The sequence below is a fragment of the Onychostruthus taczanowskii genome, unplaced genomic scaffold, assembly GCF_017590055.1.
Source record: "Onychostruthus taczanowskii isolate IOZ18803 unplaced genomic scaffold, ASM1759005v1 scaffold6, whole genome shotgun sequence".
Lineage (NCBI taxonomy): Eukaryota > Metazoa > Chordata > Aves > Passeriformes > Passeridae > Onychostruthus > Onychostruthus taczanowskii.
Window position 1 is genome coordinate 18,460,040 of NW_024503679.1, and position 22,039 is coordinate 18,482,078.

Below are 22,039 nucleotides of genomic sequence, written 5' to 3' on the forward strand. Positions count from 1 at the left end.
GCCGGGCTTCTCCGGTACCGAGGCTGCGGGCCGGGTTTTTGGCTTATCCCAGCTACCAGCAGAAGAATCACTGTGAATATCTCCAGCCAAAGATCACATCAAAAGCCTGGTTCTGCAAGAAGCGGACCTCCCAACCAAACTGTTGCTACCGTTCTTTGCTTGCTCATCCGGACCTGTCTTTGAAGCAGTGCCAGCTGCTCCAGCTGCCCTGAAGCACCTGGAGCCAGCTCATTCCCTGCTCCCTGGAGGGCCACGGCTGCATGGGGACAGGCAGAAACAAAGATCTGATCTTCGGCTAAGGCCTGAGGCAACTCTGAGGGAATGTTACTTTGGGTGGGGGCTCCCCCCTTACACAGGACCAGCTCTCCATGCAGGTCTCACTGAAAGAAAGGTCTGTAGCCATCCTTTGGAATGGCTTTGCCAAGTACTCCAGGCAGCAAATATACAAATCCTTCATCAGATACCTGTTTCTCAATTGAAGCTCAGTACCTTCAGTGCAGTTGCAGCACAGTGAGGGACATCTGGGCAGCGACCAGCACAGCCCTTCCTCATCTGTCCATCCTGCCAGAAAGTTGCCCCAGGCCTGTGCTAACTTCACCCAGGCTGCTCTGAGCAGCTGCAGTGGTGCTATGGGCCAAACATGCTGAAGAGTTTTATCTGTGTTCAGTGCCCCAGCTGCCACCTGGTCAACAGTCACAGAGCAGGGAGCAAAGCCAGGATTAGAACCACTTCCCTGGCTCTCCTTGGCTTGATGGAGAGCACTGTCCTGCCCACCAAGGAAGCAGCACTCCAGTTTGGTGTTAGATGGGTAATTGTCAGCTGTCAGTGGAGCTGACTACTCCTGCACCAGCTTCAAAGCTCATTTGTTGCTGCTGCTGAGCGAGGCCCTTGCCAGCCTGCTCCATGTGCCTGCACTGCTGCGATCCAACAGTCACAGAGAGCACCCTGGACTCCACAGGGCAGCACACAGCACTGTGTGACCACAGTTCCCCAGTCCAAAATGCGTGTAAGTGCAGCACCCAAAGCCCAACACATTGGGACAGCTGTTGCTGCTACATTCTGGAGGGGCTCGGGCAGCTGAGGAAAGAGGACAATGGGCTAGAAGCTGAACTCAGTGGCTAGGAGGGCTCACTGCAGGGAACAACTGGAAGCAGGAAGCTGCTGCCTATGAAGAACAGGATCCCATTTCTAGGTCTGATGGGCTTCCCCAGGACAAGGACACTTGGTCTTAAGGGGGTCATTTTATTGTTTCACTTCTCCAAATGTACAAAAAAAATTAGAAAATAATTGTACCCCCACCCCCTCCCAAACCACGAAACAAACCTGGGGAGCCCCACAACAGTGCAGCTAAAAGAGACGGCAGGAAATTAAACATTACTAGGTACAGCAGCTGGGGCCCCTCAGCCCACATGGCCACTGGCTCTCCACAGCCCAGAACTGGCCCCAATCTGACCAGTGCTTCCCCAATTCACACAGAGCTCATCCTGACAAGGTGGCAAGTAGGTACTTTACAAATCCTCCTTCACCTTCTTCTTGGATTTCTTGGATTTCTCTTCCTCCTGCAGCACGGGAGTGTTGGTTGCCTCCCGCTTCAGGTAGCTGATGAAGTCACTCACTTCTCTGCCCCCCTGCAGAAAGCAAATGACAGTCAGGCAGGACCTGTACCCAGCATGGACTTCCCTTCTCCTGAAGGGGGTTCAGGTGCCTGGCAGGAGACCCAGGTGACTGCAAGCAGAGTTCTTCCCAGGGCCAACAACACAAAGTACAATGCTCCCAGCAGGTACTCTCAGGTGTGTTCCCAGGGTAACAGGACACAGTGCCACCCCCAACTCCAAAGAGGCTTAAGTACAATTAGAAAACCTGGATGCTCTTCACTTCTCTATAAAGCATGAAGAACAGCAAAAGTCTCACCTCATACTTCTTTGGACTCTGCTTCTTGCCAGCTGGAGCAAAATAGATGGTGGGGAAACTGGAGAGAGAAGAAACACATGAGCTCCTGAGATGCTCTGATTTCTATCAGACCAGCCCCAACTGAGGGGACTCGCACCCTGCACTGCCCTGGTTTAACATGGCACAGCTTCAATGGCTCTGAGGCACCAGGTGTGGCCTTCAAGAGCCCAGCAGATCTGGCTGAGCTCACAGGATCAAGTTTGCTAGCTGAACTGCTTTTGGAACAGCAAGCCCAGATTTGTTTTCACACTGCCAGGAACAGAATCTCAGCAGATTCCAAAGCAGCAGGACAGACCTCCAGGCAGAGCCAGGACACCAGAATCCTGGAGAAGCCAGGCAGATCAGTGTATTTTGTTTTCACTCTTGACTTATCCACATCAAGCCATTGCGCAGCAGTCACCTAGCTGTTGCCTGGCAGCCCCCACACCTCTCCCCATGAGGCTCTTTCAGCTCTTCAGTGCTGTGCCTGAAGTCAGACAGAGAGGGCCTCATGCACTGACATGTGCTGTCACAGCAGTCAGACCTACCCTCGGACTTCATAGGGAGAAGGCACATCATTGGCTGTAGCATCCATTTTGGCAATGACGATATTGGGATCTTTGCTGAGCTGTGGGTAGAAAGAACCAATCAGTAACCAATTCCAAAATCCAGGAACCCAGCAGTCAGCATGATCTGGGACAGTGTTATCAGAGGACAGTGCACAGGGAATGCCACTTCACCAACCCCCACTACATGGGAGACTATCATCGTGCAGAGCGAAAAGACCCAAAAAGCAACTTGGGCAGTTGAGGCCAGTCACTGAATCTGGGAATATTCCTGTGCCCTAGCCAGTAACACAGACTAAATACACAGTGTGGTTGCTACCACAGATCCTGCTTCAAGATACCTACACTCCACAAAGGGACTAGAATTTGTAGCCCTCAGGAAGGCACAATTAGGCCCCTTATCACAGAGGCTAGAAAGGACCTGCAGGACCATTTAGTGCTGTTAAATTCTAGTTCACATTTGCAAGAATCTCAGACTTACCTTCTCCCCCAGTTCTTTGTATTTGGGCTCCAGATTCTTGCAGTGGCCGCACCACGGTGCGTAGAACTCTATCAGGACATCTTTGTCTTGTGCATTAACAATTTCATCAAAGTTCTCAGCCACCACCACCTGTAAAGGTTGATCACACCAGTTAGTTCTTTCCAAGTCAGAGATGAGGCAATGACATGACATGCTCCACACGCTCCACCCAAGCCTGGGTCTCCCACACCTGCACAGTGAGCAGCAGAACCAAACACAGCACTCCTCATCTGCACCGTGCAGGTAGAAACCTGCCATAAGTTACCAGCACTACCTCCAAGTGAGGTCTGCAGATGATGTCCTTGCAGGAATATAAAGCCATTTCTTTTTAATCTCAGCAAGCAATCAGCAGGACTGGCTGAGGCCATCCCCATCACCCCAAAAACATCTGTGAATCCTGTGACCTGTACTCCTGTGTAAGGCTCTCATCAAAAAGCCAAGCCAGGGAATGCTCTTACTCAGGGTAGAATTGCCTGGGAGGGTGAAAGGCAGGAATTATACCAGATCCCAGTGAGGAGATGAACAGGGAAATCCCTGAAATAGTGCAGTCACAACCAACAGGAAGACCATGGCCTGAAGGAGTGAGCACAAACCAAAAGGGCAGGCCTCTGTGTAAGCCCTGGAAATCTGGATGCTGCTGCACTCACAAAGCACATAACTGCTGGGGCCAAGCAGCAGTTACTATGCTGGGGGAAAAAAAACAGAACCCAAACTGCAAGCTGCATGTCTCCCTCACCTCAGAAAACTGCAGTGGAACAAGGGAGTGAGCAATTCCTCTGTCTATCAGCACAGAGGCCTCTTGAGCTGCCACCATGCCTCGCTCCCAGCACTTTGCACAGGCACAGGAAGCTGCTGCTGAGCAGTGTCTGCAGCTATAAGCATCACTCACCTTTACAGGGCCATCATTGCTTTCAGGGACAGGCTCTGATTTCAGGTATTTTTTCAAGTTTCCATCAAAGTAATCTTGCAGGAATCTCTCCAGAGCCTTTCCGTCACGGCTGAAAGAAAAGTGATGTTACAGCCATCATCACACACACAGGATGAGAGAGGGAAACTTTCAAGGCTTATTTAAGCTACTTCCACCCACACAACAGATGCCACCTGCATCTCTGACAGCACCAGTCTGGGGCTGGCTTAGTAGACCCCAGAACAAGTGCAGCGATGTCCTTAAGGGCTCTGACAGGCGGCTGGATGCACATCCCATTCAATATTTTAGGCCTTCTAGCATTCTTCAGGTTTTTTTCAAAATGAAAGGTACAATGAATTCTTCTACCCTTTATTGCACCCTGATTCCTAACCAGAATTTCAGGATCTGGAACTGAATTCTCTCCCTTTGTATAACAGGAGGGGCTGCAAGCTTTCTAGAGAGCAGAAAAAAACATGAGCAAGAGTCATTTTGACCCAGCAAGTGCTTCTTCCAGCTGCAACAGCCAGCTTTCCTGTTTCCTCAAAGCTAACAAAGTATCATCTGGTCAGAGACCTCTAGACCAAAGTCCATCAAATGAGACCCATTACCATCAAGTTCAAGAACTCACGAGAACTCTTCTTGCATGACATATTTATCTCCTTTGGCAGTTCTGATGGCAACGACGGGGGCCTCACCCACACTGCTGTCTAGACCAAACTCAGAAAGCTCGTGGCCAAAGGTTTTTCGACTAGCAACAGCATAAGACAGTTTGTGGCCAGCATCCAAGAACTTCTTTGCAATCATCATAACTCTGAGGGGAAAAAATAAACAAAAACACAAAGCATTATTTCTTTGAACATGTTCTTCTACATGATGTAACACCCTTCAAGATGACATACACACTGGGCTAGGAATTCAGTGGCACAATGTGCTCTTCAGAGCCAGGTCCTGTAGAAACAGTGCTGAGAAGCAGACCAGCAGACTTGTGTCTGTGTGATCGAGGCAAGAGTTGTGTGTTTCCATCCTCCACCTGCGTGACCCCAGGGTCTCAGGCATGAAGGGCAGAACTGCACACCACAGCAGTGAGGCAGTCTGTGGGTAAGGTCTAGGTTCCTAAGGACCAGGGATCCAAGAGCAATCACACAGCATTTCAGAGGACTGTCACCCAAGCTGTGGAACCGCAGCAAGGCAGGAACAGTGCGAGGCTGATTTACCCCACCACTCCCACCTGTTGCGCCAGTAGTTGGATCCCTTGGCATTCTTCTCATAGTCAACGTCGTAGTATGCCACCAGCAAGTCCTTGCCCTGGATCAAGTCTTTGTTGTCTTCAGTCATGTGAGGGCAGATGCCAAAGCTGTCAACGAGAGAGGAATTAGCAGAGCCCATGACCCCTGAACAGGCCTGACACAGCACACTTGCTTCCCACCCAGGAGTTAAATGCCAGTGATCAATCAGGCCTCAGGAAGAAATGCTCTGCTCATTCCTGTACCAGGTTTTTCTGTGTCAAATCTCCATCTCCTGCCACATCAGTGGCTAGAGCTGACCCAGTTAAGGCCAAAGCTAGCACAGCTCTCACAGGTTCAGTTTTTAAACAGAGTCATGGTTAGAATATGGAGAGTGCATGCCAACAGCCACGTCAGGATTTCAGGAAGGTGTCCCCAAAGGGAAGAAGTGCCAAGACAGGCAGCAGAGGTGGCAGCAATGAGAAAACAAGCTCTGACAGGGCCAAAGCCAACTGGGGCCAGTCTGTCACATTTGTTGGTGAGGAATCACTCACATGTTCTCCTGAATGAATTTCTTGATCTTTGCACTGGTGATTTTGTCTTCTGGATACTTGACAGAGCTCTCCTCAAACTTGTTGGTCAGGCGTGGAGGACGGAATAGGACTATACCTCTGTGGGGAAGCAGGTATTGTGAATTAGTTCAAAGTGTCCCTGGGAGTCCAAGGACAGCAGCCAGATGAGGCAAAAACCCACTCTCCAGTGACAATCACCACTCACCATTCACAGCTCAAACAACACTGTCTAGTTTCTTGGTGGCACTAGTGCATTAGCTGTACCTGTCAGAGCCTTCTTCATTATTCAGACAAGCCACAATGAGAAACAAAACTCTCACCATAACAATGAATACCAAAACAAAATGTCTCTGTTGAGACACTTTCCACCCAGAGACACAAACACTTCAGAGACCATTTACAGCTTTCTATCTCAATTCAAAAGAAACATCGCTGTTAGCTGGGAAGAAACCAGACCTTAAGCTATGCTTAGAAACTGAAACCATTTAAGTGGAATCCATGAATTTGTTCCAAATGCCTAAATAATAATAATAATAATAAATAATAGTAAATCTTTGTATTAAGTAACTTACTCTCCATCTTCCTTGTACTTCTGCACCAGCTGCTCCTCGGTGGTGTGCGCAAAGCGGTAGTTATCCCTGAGGCTGTTGGCTGCTTTCATGAACTCCGAGTAAGCATCCCCAGATGCATCACCAAAAAAGCCTGCAGCAGAAAGGCAGACTGTGACCTCAAACCAACCCAGCTCTGGACCCTCTGCAAGTCTCAGCATTTTTCTCTACAATGCACTGGATCAGTCCTGAATCCAGTCCTTCAGTGCATGTTGGGGTGTTTACCTTTGACAGCTTCTCTCCCATTTCTGAAGACCTGCTTGCACCCACCCCCTCCCCCCTTTCCAGGAGCAGAAAAGTTACTCAGGAAAAGCCCAAACTGGTCATTCAGCCAAGGACAATTGTCCCCTGAACACCCAGACATGCATTGGTGATTGTGCAACAATAGTCACTGGCACTTAACAGTAAGTTTAGGAATGCTGGTTAATACTCATGTGGCTATACCTACAAGATGGCACCTGATTTGCACCATCTGCTGTTGCCACATGTAACCACAGACACCCAAGGCCAACAGCCCTCTGATGCCAGCAGAGCAACAAACGCACCCAAAGCCACCTGTTGTCAGCCAGCCAAGAAAGCAACAACCTTTGAAAAACATATACTATGGTGCCAGGGGAGCCCACAAAGCCCGATGGCCATGGGGAAAAAAAAAAAAAAAAGAAAAAAATTTGGAGAGAATACTCAAAGGTCCTCGAATCCAATCTCCCACTTGAAGCAGGACCAGCCCCAGTCAGACTAGATTGCTCAGAGCTTTGTCCAACTAAGTTGTGAAAATCTCCCAGGCTGAACATTTTAAAATCCCTCTGGATACATGTTCTAGGGCTTTATTGTTCTCATTACCAGCAGTGTTTTTGTTCATGTCCATCTGGAATTTCATCTGCTGCAGGCTGTGGTACTGCCTCTGCTCTTTCCACACAAGCTCCCAGAGCCCACTCCTTTCACCTCTACTCACCCACGACAGAAGCATCTTTATCACCAATGAACTTCTCAAACTCAGCCACAGAACTGAGAGCCACCGAAGCAGGTCCCGCCTGTTTCTTGAGATGGCTGACAATCCCATCTTGAAAGATCAGTAAAATAATTAAAGGCATCAATACCATGTTCCACAAGACATTTTTCAAGCTTCCTAAACCAGAAACTGTTCCTGCAGAATCCATACACATCTCCCATACAGTAAATATGTGAACAGAAGGACTGCTCCCGTTAGCTTCACACAGGAGCTTTCCAGCATCCTGGGAACTAGGATGTTCACCTTCACCTTTAAAGGAGAGCTTTAAACCTTCACCTTTAAAGGAGAGCTTTAAGGGCAAATAAACACCCCAAGCTTAGCTTTGCCAGCACAAAGTGTTCTGGAGAGGGTAAGGGGTTGGTGGGGGGTATGTGTAGGTGTGAACCTTCTCTGCATCCCTGGCTGTTACATGCTGCCTCCTGCAACAGCTCAGCAAACCAGACGCTGCCAAACAGTTCTTACCTGCTGTTCTGGGCCCATCATAGGTCCCTGCCTCTTCTCCATCTCGAAAAATCTTTAATGTGGGATATCCACTGACTCCATACTTGTTACAGGTGTTGGAGTTTGCTGTACAGTCAACCTAAAGGAAAAGAAACCTTGCTAGTCAGACTGAGATCCAGCCCTAACACACCCATCCCACACAAGGGACTAGAGGGATGCATCACCATGCCTGGTGCTCAACAGCCCAGACTGGGAAAGAGGTGGCACAGGTATAATGAGACGCCCAGAAAAATATTTGAGAAAATACTGCAAAAACTAAATAGTTTCAAGTTCGACCAGACTACACACCCCAAAAAATACTAGAAAGGATAGTTTCTTGCAATCAATGACATGGAATTTCTCAGCACCTTGTCACTCCCAAAGTTTATATAACATTTGAAGAAAACAGGCCGACCCGACCAGGAGGCCATGGTGCCAAGAGTCCATGCCACTAAAGGAAGAAAGAGACCCTGATTTGAGAAAACTCTACGAGTTTTGTGCAGAAAAGAAGCCCCTAGTCAGCGTGCCTCAGTGGGTCCGTGCAGCAGACCCTCGCTCTCAGCCTCATCACACAGCTCCGAGCAGGCCCATGTCCCCGGCCGGGGCAGCCCTCACACCCTCCGGGGCCCTGCACGGATCGCCTTCCACATCGTTCCAGGCCTCCGAGGCACCAAAGAAACGCCGTCCGTCAGGCCTGCAGAGCCGGGCCCCGCTGGCGGGCCGCTCCCGGGCGTGCCCCAGCGCGGGAGCCCGTGCTCACCTTCACGAGAGGCACGATCCCCTTCAGCCGGGTCGCGGCCGACTCGTACTCCGGCGCCAGCCGCTTGCAGTGTCCGCACCTAGGGGCACGGAAGGGAGTCAGACCGGCCTGGCGCCCCCCCGGGCCCGCCCCCCGCCCGCAGCGGCCCCTCACCAGGGCGCGAAGAACTCCACGAGCACCAGCCCCGGGCGCTCGGCCAGGCCACTCTCGAAATCGGCATCGCTGAGCTCCACCACGTCGGAAGCGCGAGCGCCGAGGGCGAGCATCAGGAACAGCAGCAGCGCGGCAGGCAGGGCCGGCTGCGGGGGCCGGGGCGCGGACATCGCGGCGGGAGCGGCGGGCGCGGCGCGTCCGGGAGCGGCGGGGCCGGGAGCGGCAGCTGAAGGAGCGCCGGGGCCGCAGCCGGAAGTCCGGCCCCCGCATCCGGATCTGCCGTGTGGCAGCTCCTGATTGGGCGGAACGTCACGGGGAGCATGCCAGCGGGGGCGGGGTCTGCGCGCCGGCCCCGCCCCTTCCATGGCCGCCGGTTCCCGGTGCTGGCCGGGCCGTGGCGGCGGCTGGCGGCTGTGCGCTGGGGCCCGCCCGCGATCCACGGTGCAGTCACTTCCCACCGAGCAGTGTCGCGCCGACCACAGCGCCTGCCCTTTCCCCGGCCGGGACCGGGGGCCGCGCGCTGCCGAGTCCGGTGTCGGTCTCCGGGAGCTGTGCCGAGCTGGCGGATGTGCGGTAACCCCACCGTGGCCACGGTGTCTGCACGGCGCGGAGCCGGCGCGGCGGTGGCACGTGCCCAGCACATGCCGCACGACGGCGCCGGGCTCGCTGCAGGCTCGCCTGCTGGATTCACCGCAGCCACGCATTTCCCGCTCCGACCCGGGACAGCGTGGCGTTCTCCTGGCCCCGAGCCGAACCCGGCAGCGGGTCTTTACCCCGGTACCCCATCCCTCGGCATGTGCACCTTCGGCTGGGGTCTGCAGCCAGAAGGAACTCGATCTGTGCCATCCCTGCCAGGGTGCTCGTCCCCAGGTTTGAGCAGGCACAGCCTGCTCCCACCTCGCACCACCGAGCCCCGGTCCTGCCAGGCCTGGGGCTGTCCCCGCACAAAACCCCGATTCTCACCCTCCCAGCGCCTTCCTTTGCAGCGCGCCGGGCAGCTCGGGTGGGCCTCGGGGGCAATGCATACACTGGGGACACGTTCTCGGCTCCCCGTTTCCGCCTCACCATCCGCTCTCCTCAGAGCCCCAGCGGTCCTGCCCTCACCTTGCCATCAGGTCCCTACCGCAGTTTTAGCAGCTGCTCCCAGTACCCCAGAGCTGATGACTGGGGCCAGCCCTCATCAGCTCACCTCCGGCCCGGGGGCAGCCGCCCGGGCTGTTTCTGCCGTTTTTGTCACCAATACTGAGCTGAACCAGCCAGTCGGCCCCGGGGCTGCGGGGAGAACCCGCCTGGCGTCTGTGACTTCATCGTCGCCATTGCGGCAAAGGGCCCCGGGCCCGGCCCGCTCCCGGCAGCGCAGTGCGGCCCCGGGGCCGGCAGGGGGCGCTGCCCGCCGCCCCGGCCCCCGGGCAGGATCCGCGGTCCCGGGCGGTATCCGCGGCCCCGGGCGGTGTCCGCGGCCCCGGGCAGGGTGCACGGCCCCGGGCAGGATCCGCGGCCCCGGGCGGTGTCCTCCGCCCGTGCCGGGTTCCCGTTATCAGTAATGCATCCTTTGCGGTGATGGGGCTGGCGCCGGCCCCGGATTAGCGCCCAGAACCGAGGCCAGCGGCAGTCGGCTCCGTCGCGCCGTGGGCGTCCCGCCCCGGCGGCACGGGCGGGGTGAGCAGGCAGGGCCCGGGCAGGGTCCCGTGCCGGGGAAGTGTCAGGTGTGTCACACCTTGTCTCGGCGGTCTGTGGGACGGGGGTCTCTGGGGCTGCCAGTGTCGGAGGAAGGCTGGTAGCCGTAGCGGCGGGAGCTGGAGCCGGGCTCCGGGGCCGAACTGCGGGACTTGCCGGAGCGAGCCCTGCGGTACCTCGTCTATCTCCCTCTCGCTCGCTCCTGCTGCCCACAAGACGCGGGTATGGCTGCTTTCCTTGCCAGCCCGGGAATGCTGCTTCTGCTGGTGCTGCGGGACCCCAAGCCCAGAGAGCGAGCCCGGGCTCGCGGGTGGGTGCGTGCTCGAGGGCCGGTTCTGCTCCCTCAGCTCTGGAGCCGTTCCTCGCTCCTGCGCGGGCCCGGGGAACGACCCCCAGGACTGACACCGGCTCCTGGCACCGGCTGCTGCACGGGCTCTGCTCAGCCACCAGTGGCTGGGAGCGGCCAGCCCCCGGCTGGGGGTCAGAGCTGTGCCTCAGGGCGAAGACTCCCCTTTGTCCCTGTGTCCTTACCCTTGTAGCAAGTCTGCCACCAGCCCGCTGTGGGATGCTGAGCAAGGAGCTCTGAGGGAAGGTGTGGATAGCACTGGCAGTGCAATATTGCTCTTTCCTGCAGCCTGTGCTCCAGGACCTGTTCCAGGACAGTGAAGGTGCTCCTGCCTTCGAGCTCCTGCACTGCCCGTCCGAGGCACTGCCCATCCTGGATAGGCTGGCTGCAGCCCATCCAGGATCCTGAGGAGCATGGGCCCCACTGCCTGGGTGCTCAAGACACATTTCCCACAGGAGTACCTTCATTTGCCAGAGGAGACCTTCCAGAGTGTGCTGCTCAGTGTGGGACCTGAGGCCATGCAGTGCTTCCTGGCCCTGCTGCACTGCTCCTGATACCAGCTGGGAGTGGCTGGGGTGGATGGGATGGGGCAGGGGGTTCAGAGCCCATGTGTGGTGACTGTGAAGCCTTGTGATGGGGGGAAATCGGAGTGATGCCTCCGCAGTGGGACAGGGCGCTGGGAGGTCAGTGGGGTGGTGAGTACTGGGGTAAGAAGAAGCCTGAGCCACGGCTACAGCAGCGCGTGTTTATGGGGTCTGACCTGACGCGTTGTGGGTTACAGGATGCAGCGACATGCTGGGCACAGAGATCGCACAAGCTACAGGGGGACCTGGGTCCCACAGCGCCGGCGCTGCCGCGGTCGCGCTCAGTGCCGGAACTGCGGCAGCGGCGAGGGGATGCGGATGTCCTGCCCCTTCTCCAGCCGCCGCTCACAGTCGATCAGGTAGTTCACACCATCGATCACCAGCTGCACCAGTTCCACCTGCACCAGGAGCACAGATGTGGTGACTGAGGGACTGTCCTGGGAGCCACACCACTTGGCCACTCCTGCTGCATGCAGGGTAGTCACTGCCACTCCCAGCAGCCACCCGCTGGCCCCAGCACACGGCCCTGGGGCTGCATGGGCACTGTGGGCCCGTTATGCAGGCACATTCCAGAACCTCCCTCCCCAGCTCTGTCCAGCACCCACCTCTGACTTCCCCAGACGATCCAGGTTGGAGATGTCAAAGACGCCGCCTTTGGCTGCAGTGTCCACACCACCCGTCCCACGCTTCTGTAGCCGGAGGTTCTCTAGGATCTTAGGGAAGCGGCTGTCCTGGTGCCCAGAGAAAGTGTCAGTGCTCAGCAGGACCAACAACAAGGGAGTCAGGGCTCTGTAGCCAAATGCTCCCTGGTGCAGGGCCCTGCTGCTCGCAGGGTCCTGTCAGTGGGTCACCAGCCCTACCCAGGGTCCTGCCATAAGCAGACCCAGGCTGACACCTGGGACCCAGGCCTCTCCGGCCAGGAATGCAGGCAGGGGCTGGACCCTGTGCCTCCTAGGGGAACCTGAACATGGTCCAGGGCTGGGTCCCATGTTGTCCTGCACCTTCGTTGCTGAGCTCCCCACAGTCCTAGCCTGGCTCACCACATGGTAATACCTTGCTGAGCAGTGGCAGCTTGATGTGGACGCCTGCTCGCAGCCCTGTGCCCAGGTTAGAGGGGCAGGTCAGGATGTAACCCAGCCGCTCATTCCACATGAACTCCCAGCCTCGCTCCTGGATTAGCCGCTCCACCTGAGTTAGAGGCACAAGCAGTTGTTCAGGCCTGGGCGAGGAGCACGCAGCAGAGGGCCAGCACCACAGGAGCCCCGCACGCCCCTCTTTGCCTGTTTATGGGGCTGGCACAGCAGAAGCTGTTGAACACTCACCTCCTTTAGGCCGCGGCAGAACCGCTCAAAAACGCGCTTCATGTTGCCCCCCTTCTCCATGGAGATGACACGTGTGTGGTCCTCCTCATTGATCCAGATCAAGAAGGTCTTCTGGTGGTTGTGCCTAGGGACAGAGCAGTGTTTGGCTGTGCTGTCGGCTTGCAGAGACCCTCTGCCCACACAGCTGTGCCCCTTCTGCCCCTGCCACCGTGCTACCAGTGCTGCCCTTGGCTCCCATGTGCTGACTGCACCAGGGTGCGCAGCCAGGGGATGCTCCTGGACATGGGCCAGTGCCTATCCACATGTATCACTGCTGGCTATGGGAGCTGTCTCCAGTGCCTTGGGCACAGGCAGGTGCCAGCATGGTGGTGACCCAGCCTGGAATGGGGGTGGGAGCATGGCTCCTGCACCATGCAGGCAGTGGGAGGGGGCTTGTGAGGCATGGAGTGTGCACTGGAGGGCTGGGTTAGGTGCAGCTGGAGCTGGGGACCGTGTGTGCCCTGGAGATGTTTTCCATGTAAAGCGTCAGTGTGGGTGGCATGGGCGGACAAGTGTGCCGGCTGTTGCTGTGCAGGAGTGTGGGATGTTGCATGGCTGTGCAAAGATGCTGGGAGGGAGCAGTGAGATGTGACTGTGGCAGGGTAGATTTGGTGTCACGTAGAGTGTGCAGAAGCCAGGAGGAGTGCTGGGGATTGCCCAGGGAGCAGAAGGCAAGTAGAGGTTTTTGGCAGCCTTAGAGTGCAAGGTGCTGCAGGATGGTGAGAGCAGGCAGGATTGACAGCTGGTACTGGCTCCACAGTCCCTCTTGCCAGTACTGTGCTGTGTTTGCGTAGGGAACAGTAGACTGCTGACAGTGATGCACAAGGAGCTCCCAGGTGAGGCCACAGAGCCCATGGTGAGCACAGCCCAGGGGCACTGGTGCCACGTGCTAGGGTCTGTGGCGCGGCAAACATGGGAAACGTGGGTGGCAGGGCTGAGATGGATGGAGCAGTACGTCCCCCCCATTTCTGCCCTGCTGCCCAGTGCCAGGGCAGAACCTCACCAGATCCCTCGTGCGTCAGGCCAGTCCCGAGCCATTCCTGCTGCTGTCAGGAGCGGGGACACCGGCTTGTCAAAGAGGAAGTGGTCCTGGAGGGAGGCAGAGTTCATGGGCTCACCCAGGCTGCATGGCTGGAGCCAGGGCACCCTCACTCATTCCAGTACTCCCTGTCTCACTGGTCCCACCTGCCATGCAGGAGATTCACCTCGGCTCTCCCAGGCAGGGCATCCCTTGCCTTCCTGGCCTGGGAGGCAGAAGGTTGCTGGTGCACAACCCACCCTGAGCTAGGGGCTGGTGAGGCACCAGCTGAGTGCAACAAGCCTGCCTTCCTCTGGGCATGGGTAGGGAAATGGGGGCAAGAGTCAGAGGTGGCCATGAGCTGCTGGGGCTGAGTTTGGAGAGCTCCTGGCTCATGAGGGCTGAGCAGCACTGTGCTGTTGGGCTGCCTTGCTAGGGCAGGGCTCCCGGTTGAAGACAGCAGAGCTGTAGAAAGAGGCTGCAACCTCCCCGAGAGGCAGTGCCAGGAAGGGGTCCTGCCCTGCATGCACCCGGGGGTGGTCGGGAGCTGCGCTGACTCACGTCAATGAGCTGCTGTTGCTCGCTCTCGGTCATCTCGCTGAGGCGGTAGTACCGGCCCGCCAGGTCGCCCGTGAGGCCGCTCAGCGCGTCCACAGCCACCTTCTCCACCTCTCGTCTCTCGGCACGGGTGCAGGCTGGCGGCAGGCTCAGGCCACGGATGCTGCGCCCAGTCCGGACCCGGGACGAGAGCACATAGCGCTCATCAAACTGGCCAAACTTGATCTGGAACAGACAGGAGCCACAGGATGTTCATGGGGTGGCCCTGGGGCCGTCAGGGCCCTACCCCAAGGCCCAAGGAAGGACACCCGCATGCAGCACCACTGTCCAGCTTCTGCACCTTTGTGCAATCCAGGTCTGTGACGTGCTTCATGGTGCGGGGGTTGTATCCGTTGTGCCGCTCCTGAATCACGGGGTCAAACAGGTCGGCAAACACCTGGAAGCAAGTGGGACAATGTAGAGCAAACCCAGGGCTTCATGAAGCCCCTGCCACAAGCCTGGCTGGGCCACACTGCCAGTGTGGGGGACAGTGTGTCCTGCAGTGCAACAGCAATCCACAGGGCAAGTGGAGCGGGAGGCTGCAGGGCTCCAGCAATGGCTGCTCCAAAAGAGCCCTGTGTCCTGCAGGAGCACATGGAGACTTTCCAGGGGCCTCTCCAGCTGCTCAGGCTGGGCAAGAGGACATGATGACCCAGGCTGCTGGTTGTACCATGGGTACTGGGATTCCTCTGGATGCTGCAGGCAAGGCTCTGGCTGCCACTCACCTCATAGGTCTCTTCATCACCAGCTACGATGCCCACAGTCTTGATGAAGGGATGGCCAGGGTTGTCGACACCAGTCTGAATGCACTGGTCCAAGGTCCAGCCATTTGGGGTTGCCTTGTCACAGAGCCTGGCGTAGATGGCTGGTGTCAGGTTGCTGGCCATGCAGTTGTTGTGCTTCCGCAGGTCGGGATACTCAGCACTGTGGGAGGAGGCACCAGTGAGTTCTTTGGGGCCAGGGGACCCCAGCACTTGTGCCTGTGCTGCACAAAGACTCTTGGTGCAGGTATGGGCAGGGGAGCTCAGGGAGGGGTCAAATACTCTGCTTATCCAGAGTAACTGGGAGCAAGGAGGCAGTTACAGGCCTTGCAGGGCAAGGACAGGGAGCGCCCAAGCCCAGGGCTGGCACTGCACCAAGACGAGAGTCCACAGGCAAATCTGGATCAGTCCTTAGGGAGTGGCTCCTTATCAAACACACAGCAGGGCCCCAGAGTGGGAGAACCTGCCAGGTGAGCAGTGGGGCTACGGGAGCCCATCCCCACACTGAGCTGCCAGGGCAGCTGGGCTGCAGAGTGGGGGTCTCGCTCCCCTTGTCCTCCCTGGGGCTGCCCTGATGCCAGCTCAGATGGAAGGGGGCTGCTCCTTGTCTGCTGATGCAGTGGGTAGGGGAGGCAGGACATGCAGTCTGCAGGGTCCTGGCTTGCTTGACCTCTGGACCCCTGCACCTCTGCCCCCCGGATGCTGTGGGGCAGCAGATTGGCTGACCCTGATCTGCAGCCAGTGGGAACAGCACAGTCCCAGTGCAGTTTATTGTATTAGGGGGATGTTTTCCTCTAATCAGCTTAGAGGGAGGCTGTCTCTTGACCTCATTCCCACTTTAGACAGGTTTTGTACTTGTTCTGCACTCCCAGGGAAATTGGCAGGGCAGGACCCGCTTGCCTTCTTGCCAAATCTCTCTCGAGGGTGCCTCCACTCACCTTAGTGGGACGGGACTGGCCCTTGTCAGCCCAGGAGACCACACTGGTGGCTGGAGGGGTCCTGCATTCCTGGGGACACCCTTCTGAGAGAGGCCTGCTTTGGGGGTGACATAGCTTGGGGTGGGGGTCCATGTGGGAGGAAAGGTGCCTGGGCTAGCACAGGTCTGGTTGTTGGGAGCAAGTCAGACATCAGCACTAGAAGCAAGTCCTGGCATCCTGCTGTGCTCAGCTCCTGCTCTTGGGCTGAGTGCTCACACTGGGCATTGGTTCTGGCTGCCAGCACCAATCCTGTGCTGCAATGCAGAGCCCTGTGGCTGCCACTGCCTCCTCCCCTGTGCCTGCAGGCCAAGGAATGTGGCCCTTCGCCCACAGCTTGGCTACTGCTCATGGCTTCCTGTGCTCTGCAGAAACAAAGGGAGGTAGGACTCCCATTGCTTTGTGTGGGGAAGCACTAGCACTGCTGCCTGGACCAGCAGAAGGAGGCATTTGCTCCAGACAAGAACTGGTCCCAGGGCTGAGGGTGCTGAGGGCTGCTCCCAACCCACACACAGCCCTGTGCCCTGATGAGATGGTCCAGCTAAGAGGCTGACGTGGCATGCATGGGATGCAGCCTGCCCTGGCCTCCCTCACTGCTTCTGCCCTGTCATCTGCTGGCCACTGTCTCCCCAGGGTGAAACACTTGTAAAAAGCATCTGCTGATCAGAATGGGACACCTGGACAGGTTCCTCCCTTCCTCAAGCATGGTCATGCCAGGACCACTTGCTGTGCTTTCTGTGTGACAGAGGATGCCCAGGAGCAGTAGAGGTTCCCAAGGAAAGCCAGCTTACTCTCAGCAGGCAGGAGACTGCTATGGATTGAAGCATGCTGTCTGCCACAGCTGTCTACACCTTCCCTGAGGCGTCCAGCATCCAAACCCTGGGACTCCAGGCTCCTGCCTGCAGGTGCTGTGCCTACTGCAGTGCTGACTGAGCACCTGGCTGGAGTGCACCCACCCTGAACAGCCCCAAACCACAGCCAGCAAATTGGGGCAACCTCTCTTCAGCCTTTCTAGAGCACCTGAACTCGGATGGATGTTGCCAGGACCAGCTGGGTAATGCTGGGGTGAAGGTCCTGAGCACCTGGCACTGTGCTCACTGCGGTGCCATGGAGCTTCTGGGGGAGGCTGTGTTCAGGCTGGCACTGGAGGGCTCTGGCAGTGGCACCACACTCCCACCATGTGCTCAGGGTGTCCGGGAGTCCTCTGTCATAGTGTCAAGGTGATGCTGCACCTGGGCTGCTTTGACCCCTTGGTTTTGGTCCTCAAGGCTGGTTTTAAAATTATGGCTGCTTCAGCACCATCTATTTTGTTCCCACAAAAATTTTGTTTTTTGCCACAGCTCTGAGTGATATCTTAAAAGTCTTTTCCAACCTTAATGATGCCACGATTCCACGGTGCTGTGGTATTGTGTGCTCCTGCCCAGCTGCAGAGGCTGGAAGCGTGGATGTCTGCCAGGAGCACAACTCAGCACTGGCGCCCACGCTGTCCTGTGCTCACCTCAGCCTGCTGTGGTGCCTCGTGGTGCAGCTGCCCTCTCTGCCCTTGAGCAAGCAGGTGCCTGACCCCGGAGCAGACCTGCTCAGCAGCCAGCAGGGATTATTACTCCATTGTCTACTGACTGGGCAGTTTCCCCAGAACTGACAACAACATGCACCTCCCCACAGCTCCTCACCTCTGATGTGGCAGCCTCCAGTGCCCTTTCTGGCATCACTGGCCCGAGGTGCCCAGGCAGTCCCAGGCACACTTGGCCTCTGGAGAGGTGTGGGGGTGTGTGGGGAGAGCAGCAGACCCTGTGTCATGGCATGGAACTGGGAGCTGGCAGGCAGCCAAGCACGAGGCTTGCTTAGGCAGGGAGGAAGGGGCTTGGGCTTTGTCTGGAGAGGCTTTGGCAGGGAGCCCCACGTGGTGCCCCAAACGTGGTGCCCCAAACGTGGTGCCATGCCTGTCACAGGACCCCCCTGGCAGAAGGCACAGGGTGCCCATGTCTCCTTGAGGCTGGGAGTGCCTATGCCCTTCCAGCATGGCCATCCATACTACAGTGCCTCTGAAAGGAGGCTGTAGAGTGTTGCTCAGACCCCTCAGGGCTGCTGCCAGTGTCTCTTGGTTTTTAACTTAGAGACTAGAGGGGCAAAATCCTCGGGCCAGTCAGCTGCAGAGTGAGGGATTGCAGCTCACCCCTAGGGCTCCACCCCGTTCTTTTCAAGTGTCAGCACCGTCACAAAACCATTCCCAACTGAACAGAACCCCCCAGGAGGCTCATTTTAGAGCTTCTCAGCCACAGCCTCACCTTGACTTCATCCCCTCCTGACCTGATGTCTGTGTCTCTGCAGTTGTTCAGAAAGACATCCCCCTCTTGGGAGGTAAATAATCAATAACATCCGGCCTTTGTAATTCTATTAACTCAATCAGTTTCTGTCCCAAACTTTCCCCGGTGCCAGCTCCTTGCGAGCCCTCCACATGCCCAGGGCTCCCAGTCTGCAATGCAGCACCACAACACACCGCTCTGACTGTCGGCATTTGGTGCAGGGATGGCAGCAGCTGCTGGTGTTCAGAGCAGCAACGTGCTGCTTCCTTCCCACCCTGCTCCTTCCCTGTGCAGCCCCTGCTGGCATTGGGATGGGCAGGAAAACTCAGTCCTCGTTTTCCTGGCCCGCCTCGAGGATGTGCTAAACCAAGCAGCTGTTGCCAGCATAAGGACTGGCTGGTGGCCACCACATCCTCTCCCCTTGTGGCCCTCGTTCCCACTCTGCCTAGCTCTTGTGAGACACAGGTAGCACCGTGTCCAGTCCTGTCTGGCGCCGTGCCACTCTGTGGTCCTCAGGGCTGGCAGCACAAACACTGGGCAGGACCAGCCTCTGTCTCCTCCACCCCACTTGCCACGGCAAGCGATGGTGAGTGGAACCACGGGAATGTGAGGCACTTGGCCCTCCTGGGCTTCCTGGGGCAGCAAAGAGCCGTTTGGAGGGGAGTGACGTGAGAGCTTCTGGTCTAAAGCGTGAACCTTAGCACTGTGCTGCAGCTGTGACACTTATCTGGCTTAAGGGATCAGGCGCCGGGTGTGCAAATGGGGCCAGGGCTCTTGCAGAGCCAGCATTACCTCAAAAGCACCCTTAAGCCAGCCTGTGACCATGTACGCGCCCACTTGGCCCAGCTCAACTCTGTGCCCACCTCCCAGAAGTCCTGAGTGCACATCTCATTGTCATCCAAAATCCACCCATGAGGCTGTTTGCTCAGCATCCACAGGCCCCTCCAGCTCTCCCTTTAAAAACTGGCCTAGAGAGGGAAGAGCCAGGACCTGCCAGCAAAGCTTTTCTTTTCAATAGAGGAGTCCCTGTCCCAAAGGCAGGCGCGTGGGAAGGCTGGAACAGCCAGATGAGGTCGGGCCAGGGGCTGCTCTGACACCAGCTCCCACAGTCAGAGATCCTCGGTGTTCTGCCAGCAGGACAAAATGGACCCTTTGCTCCATCCTGTTCCTACCAGGACATTGGCAAAGTCTCCCTGGCTTCTCTTGGGCCAAGCCTGGGGTATGTCCCCCCTGGCACTGGCGGTCCCAGCACTGCTGTCTCCCAAACAACCCCAATCTCTGCCCTCCCGGTCATCCCGGGAAGTCCCCCGGGACCCCAGTCCTACTCTCAAGCATTTGTCCCCTCCTGCTCTCGCATGTCCCCGGCTGCAGCGGCTTGTCCTGGTACTCTGGGACCACCCAGGGCAGCTGGCAGCTCCGGGCTCCCTGCCGGGACCGCAGCGCCCGGAGCCAACCCCCGGACACGGGAATGTGCCCGCGGCGGCCCCCGCAGCCCTCACAGCCCCTGCCAGCGCGGGTCCCGTGAAGGGGGCCCGCGGCAACCCCGACGAACCCCGGAGAGCCGGGACCCGCGCCCTCTGGTCCCTGCGGGACCGCGGCCGGGCCGGGCTGTGCCGGTGTCCTTGTGCGCGGGGCCGGTGACCAGCAGCCCGAGGCGGGGCCGATCCATCCAACACGGCTGAGCCCCTGCGGCCGCTCCGTCGCCCTCTTGGCCCGGGGCCCCGGGGCCGGGCGGGCTTGGTCCAGGGCCTCCCGGTCCTTCCCGCCACGGACGAGAAGCGTCCATCGCGCCGTCCCCACGAGCTGCTCCGGGACCCGCCGCCCAGGCTGGAGCCGCGGGGCTGCCGCCGCGCCCGCCCCCGGTGCCGGTGCCGGTGCCGCAGGGATCGTCCCCCGCCCGCCGCCCCCCGCCCTTGCGCCCTCGCCGCCCGCGCACATTACCTGGGCGGGTATCGCCGACGCTGACGCTCGCCCGCGCTGACCGAGTCCCGGGCGAGTAGGAAGCCGGCGGCGAGAGAGCCGGCGCCCACCATGGCCAGGAGGCCGGCGGAGCGGCGAGCGGAGAGAGCGCGAGCGAAGGTGCTGGCCATGTCGGAGCGGCGGAGCAAGCGCGCCGGGGCGGGCAGCGGACGTGAGGGGAATCGGAACGGGAATGGGAACGGGAACGGGAACGGCGGCGGGGCGCGCGGGGGCGGGGAGCCGGCGGGGCACGGGGGGGCCTGGCGGCACCGCCACCTGCTTGGCTGCCCCGCCCCGCCCCGCCCCACCGAGCCTCCGCCGCTTTCAGCACCGCTCTCCGGACAGCGCCGGAGGGGCGGCTGCGCCGAGGCGGGCCGGCTCCGCACCGGGACCCGCTCCTCGGAGCCTCTGGCCGCGCCCTGGGGCGGGCGGGCACCGCCCGGTCAAAGTTCGTCCACCTGAAGCCGGGAGCGGCGACCGCGGCTCCTCGACGGGATGCGGCCCGCGATGGGTCGCGGGGTCGGGGGCCTGTTCTCGGCGGTCACCAGCCCTCCCGCAGTGCCCGCCACGCCGACGGGGCCGCACCGGCGGGCCAGGAAGTGCGCCGCGTTCGCTACCGCAGACCCCCGAGGGACGGGAGCTGCTGGCGCAGAGCTGCGTTGCTCTGGGACACAGGAAGCGGCCACCCAGTAGAACCCCGCGCCCAGCCCGCTACGGCCGCTACGGCCGCGCGTCCCTCCCGGTGCAGCCGCGCGCCTGCCGTTACAGCGCGCTGCAGGACCCGCCGCCGCCGCCAGGGGCCGCCATGCTGTGCCCGCTCGCGTCCCGGCCGGCCCCGCCTCCTCCGCGCCGATTGGCTGCCTACGGCCGTCAGCAGACGGTGATTGGCCGGCGGCAGGGCCCGCAGCGCAGGGTGCGCTCGGAGGCCGCAGGTGAGCGGAGCGAAATGGCGGCGCCTGGCGTGGCGCCCCCTGCTGCCGCCGGGGGGGCAGGGGCGGCCGAGGGGCCGGGGCCGGGGCCGGTCGGGAAGCGAAGGGAAGCAGAGCGCAAGGCGGGGAGGCGTAGGGCGGCCGACCGCGCCGCTGCTGGGCCCTGTTTGTCGGCGGCTGGCGGGGAGCGCCAGGTGGGCGGCAGCGGCGGCGCCACGGCGAGGCGCGGCCCGGTCCCGTGCCGCCCGCAGGCCGCTCGGGGCCTGTGCGTGCCGGCGCGGGGCGGGTGCCTGCCCGCTCTCCGGGCGGCGGCGGCTCGCCCTTGGCGGGGCTGCCTGAGGGCGCGCCGCTCTCCCGGCCCGGTCCTGGCCCCTGCCTGTGCCTCTGCCCCGCTCTCCGGTGCCGCCGTCTCTCCCGAGCCTGGCGGGCCGGTGTTCGTGAAGCCGCCACGGTGTGCGCGGGGTGGAGCGGCAGCGGCCCCCCGCAGTAAACCCTCAGCGACAGCGGCCGCGTGGAAGGAGTTCCCGTGCTGAGGAGTTTGGCGCTTCACAGGTGCCCCGAGTCTGGTTAAACAGTGCGCTACGAGCAGCGGCACACGCGAGGGGTCTCGCCACTCCGCTCGGTGTGCGGTGGAGCGGGGGCTGCCGCCGTGCTCCGCTCCGCCCTCCGCGCTGCCGCTCCCGCGGCGTTCGGCCCCCCGACAGCGCTGCGGGGATCCGCTGGACGTGGCTGCGGCTTCCCGCCTGCCAACGCCTGTGTTACCAGAACAGAGGGCTGTCTCTCATACGCCGCGTCCAAAT

The 22,039-nt window shown here is 59.2% G+C and overlaps 3 protein-coding genes across 11 annotated transcripts in view; 1 reads left to right on the top strand and 2 right to left on the bottom strand.

Annotated features, from left to right (window-relative positions):
* Nucleotides 1-1,222: 1,222 nt before the first annotated feature.
* PDIA3 (protein disulfide isomerase family A member 3) lies at nucleotides 1,223-9,820 on the bottom strand. Its single transcript, XM_041418729.1, has 13 exons — nucleotides 8,728-9,820; nucleotides 8,575-8,653; nucleotides 7,797-7,914; nucleotides 7,278-7,385; nucleotides 6,290-6,419; nucleotides 5,700-5,816; nucleotides 5,151-5,276; nucleotides 4,551-4,733; nucleotides 3,905-4,013; nucleotides 2,977-3,105; nucleotides 2,478-2,557; nucleotides 1,912-1,969; nucleotides 1,223-1,628 (listed from the first exon to the last, which is right to left on the bottom strand). The coding sequence occupies exons 1-13, from the start codon at nucleotides 9,429-9,431 to the stop codon at nucleotides 1,509-1,511; spliced, it is 2,061 nt and encodes a 686-aa protein (XP_041274663.1). The 5' UTR covers nucleotides 9,432-9,820; the 3' UTR covers nucleotides 1,223-1,508.
* Nucleotides 9,821-10,413: 593 nt separating this feature from the next.
* The window catches only part of PPIP5K1 (diphosphoinositol pentakisphosphate kinase 1), a 54,402-nt gene continuing 42,776 nt past the window's right edge, over nucleotides 10,414-22,039 (top strand). For 7 of the 9 annotated variants that reach the window (XM_041419017.1, XM_041419008.1, XM_041419014.1 and 4 more), the window contains exon 1: nucleotides 21,187-21,242. The gene's annotated coding sequence lies outside the window, so the exon portion shown is untranslated. Of the gene's footprint in view, nucleotides 10,434-21,186; nucleotides 21,243-22,039 lie in introns of those variants that run through there. The other 2 variants (XM_041419009.1, XM_041419010.1) reach the window with 2 other exon arrangements.
* Nucleotides 11,482-20,883, bottom strand: CKMT1A (creatine kinase, mitochondrial 1A). The gene is made up of 9 exons (XM_041419018.1): nucleotides 20,293-20,883; nucleotides 15,036-15,234; nucleotides 14,612-14,707; nucleotides 14,275-14,496; nucleotides 13,699-13,784; nucleotides 12,657-12,780; nucleotides 12,388-12,522; nucleotides 11,940-12,065; nucleotides 11,482-11,732 (listed from the first exon to the last, which is right to left on the bottom strand). The coding sequence occupies exons 1-9, from the start codon at nucleotides 20,439-20,441 to the stop codon at nucleotides 11,616-11,618; spliced, it is 1,254 nt and encodes a 417-aa protein (XP_041274952.1). The 5' UTR covers nucleotides 20,442-20,883; the 3' UTR covers nucleotides 11,482-11,615.

What these genes read in the sequence shown, in the direction of transcription:
- CKMT1A (XM_041419018.1), bottom strand. Translation starts at nt 20,441, where the DNA reads ATGGCCAGCACCTTCGCTCGCGCTCTCTCCGCTCGCCGCTCCGCCGGC. An exon ending in CCTGACGCACGAGGGATCTG is followed by an intron (nt 12,781 to 13,698) that starts GTGAGGTTCTGC and finishes CTCTGTCCCTAG; the next exon opens with GCACAACCACCAGAAGACCT. An exon ending in TCTGCCGCGGCCTAAAGGAG is followed by an intron (nt 12,523 to 12,656) that starts GTGAGTGTTCAA and finishes CCTCTAACTCAG; the next exon opens with GTGGAGCGGCTAATCCAGGA.
- PDIA3 (XM_041418729.1), bottom strand. Translation starts at nt 9,431, where the DNA reads ATGCGTGGCTGCGGTGAATCCAGCAGGCGAGCCTGCAGCGAGCCCGGC. An exon ending in AAATTCATTCAGGAGAACAT is followed by an intron (nt 5,277 to 5,699) that starts GTGAGTGATTCC and finishes TCTCGTTGACAG; the next exon opens with CTTTGGCATCTGCCCTCACA. An exon ending in GCAATGATGGCCCTGTAAAG is followed by an intron (nt 3,106 to 3,904) that starts GTGAGTGATGCT and finishes CAACCTTTACAG; the next exon opens with GTGGTGGTGGCTGAGAACTT.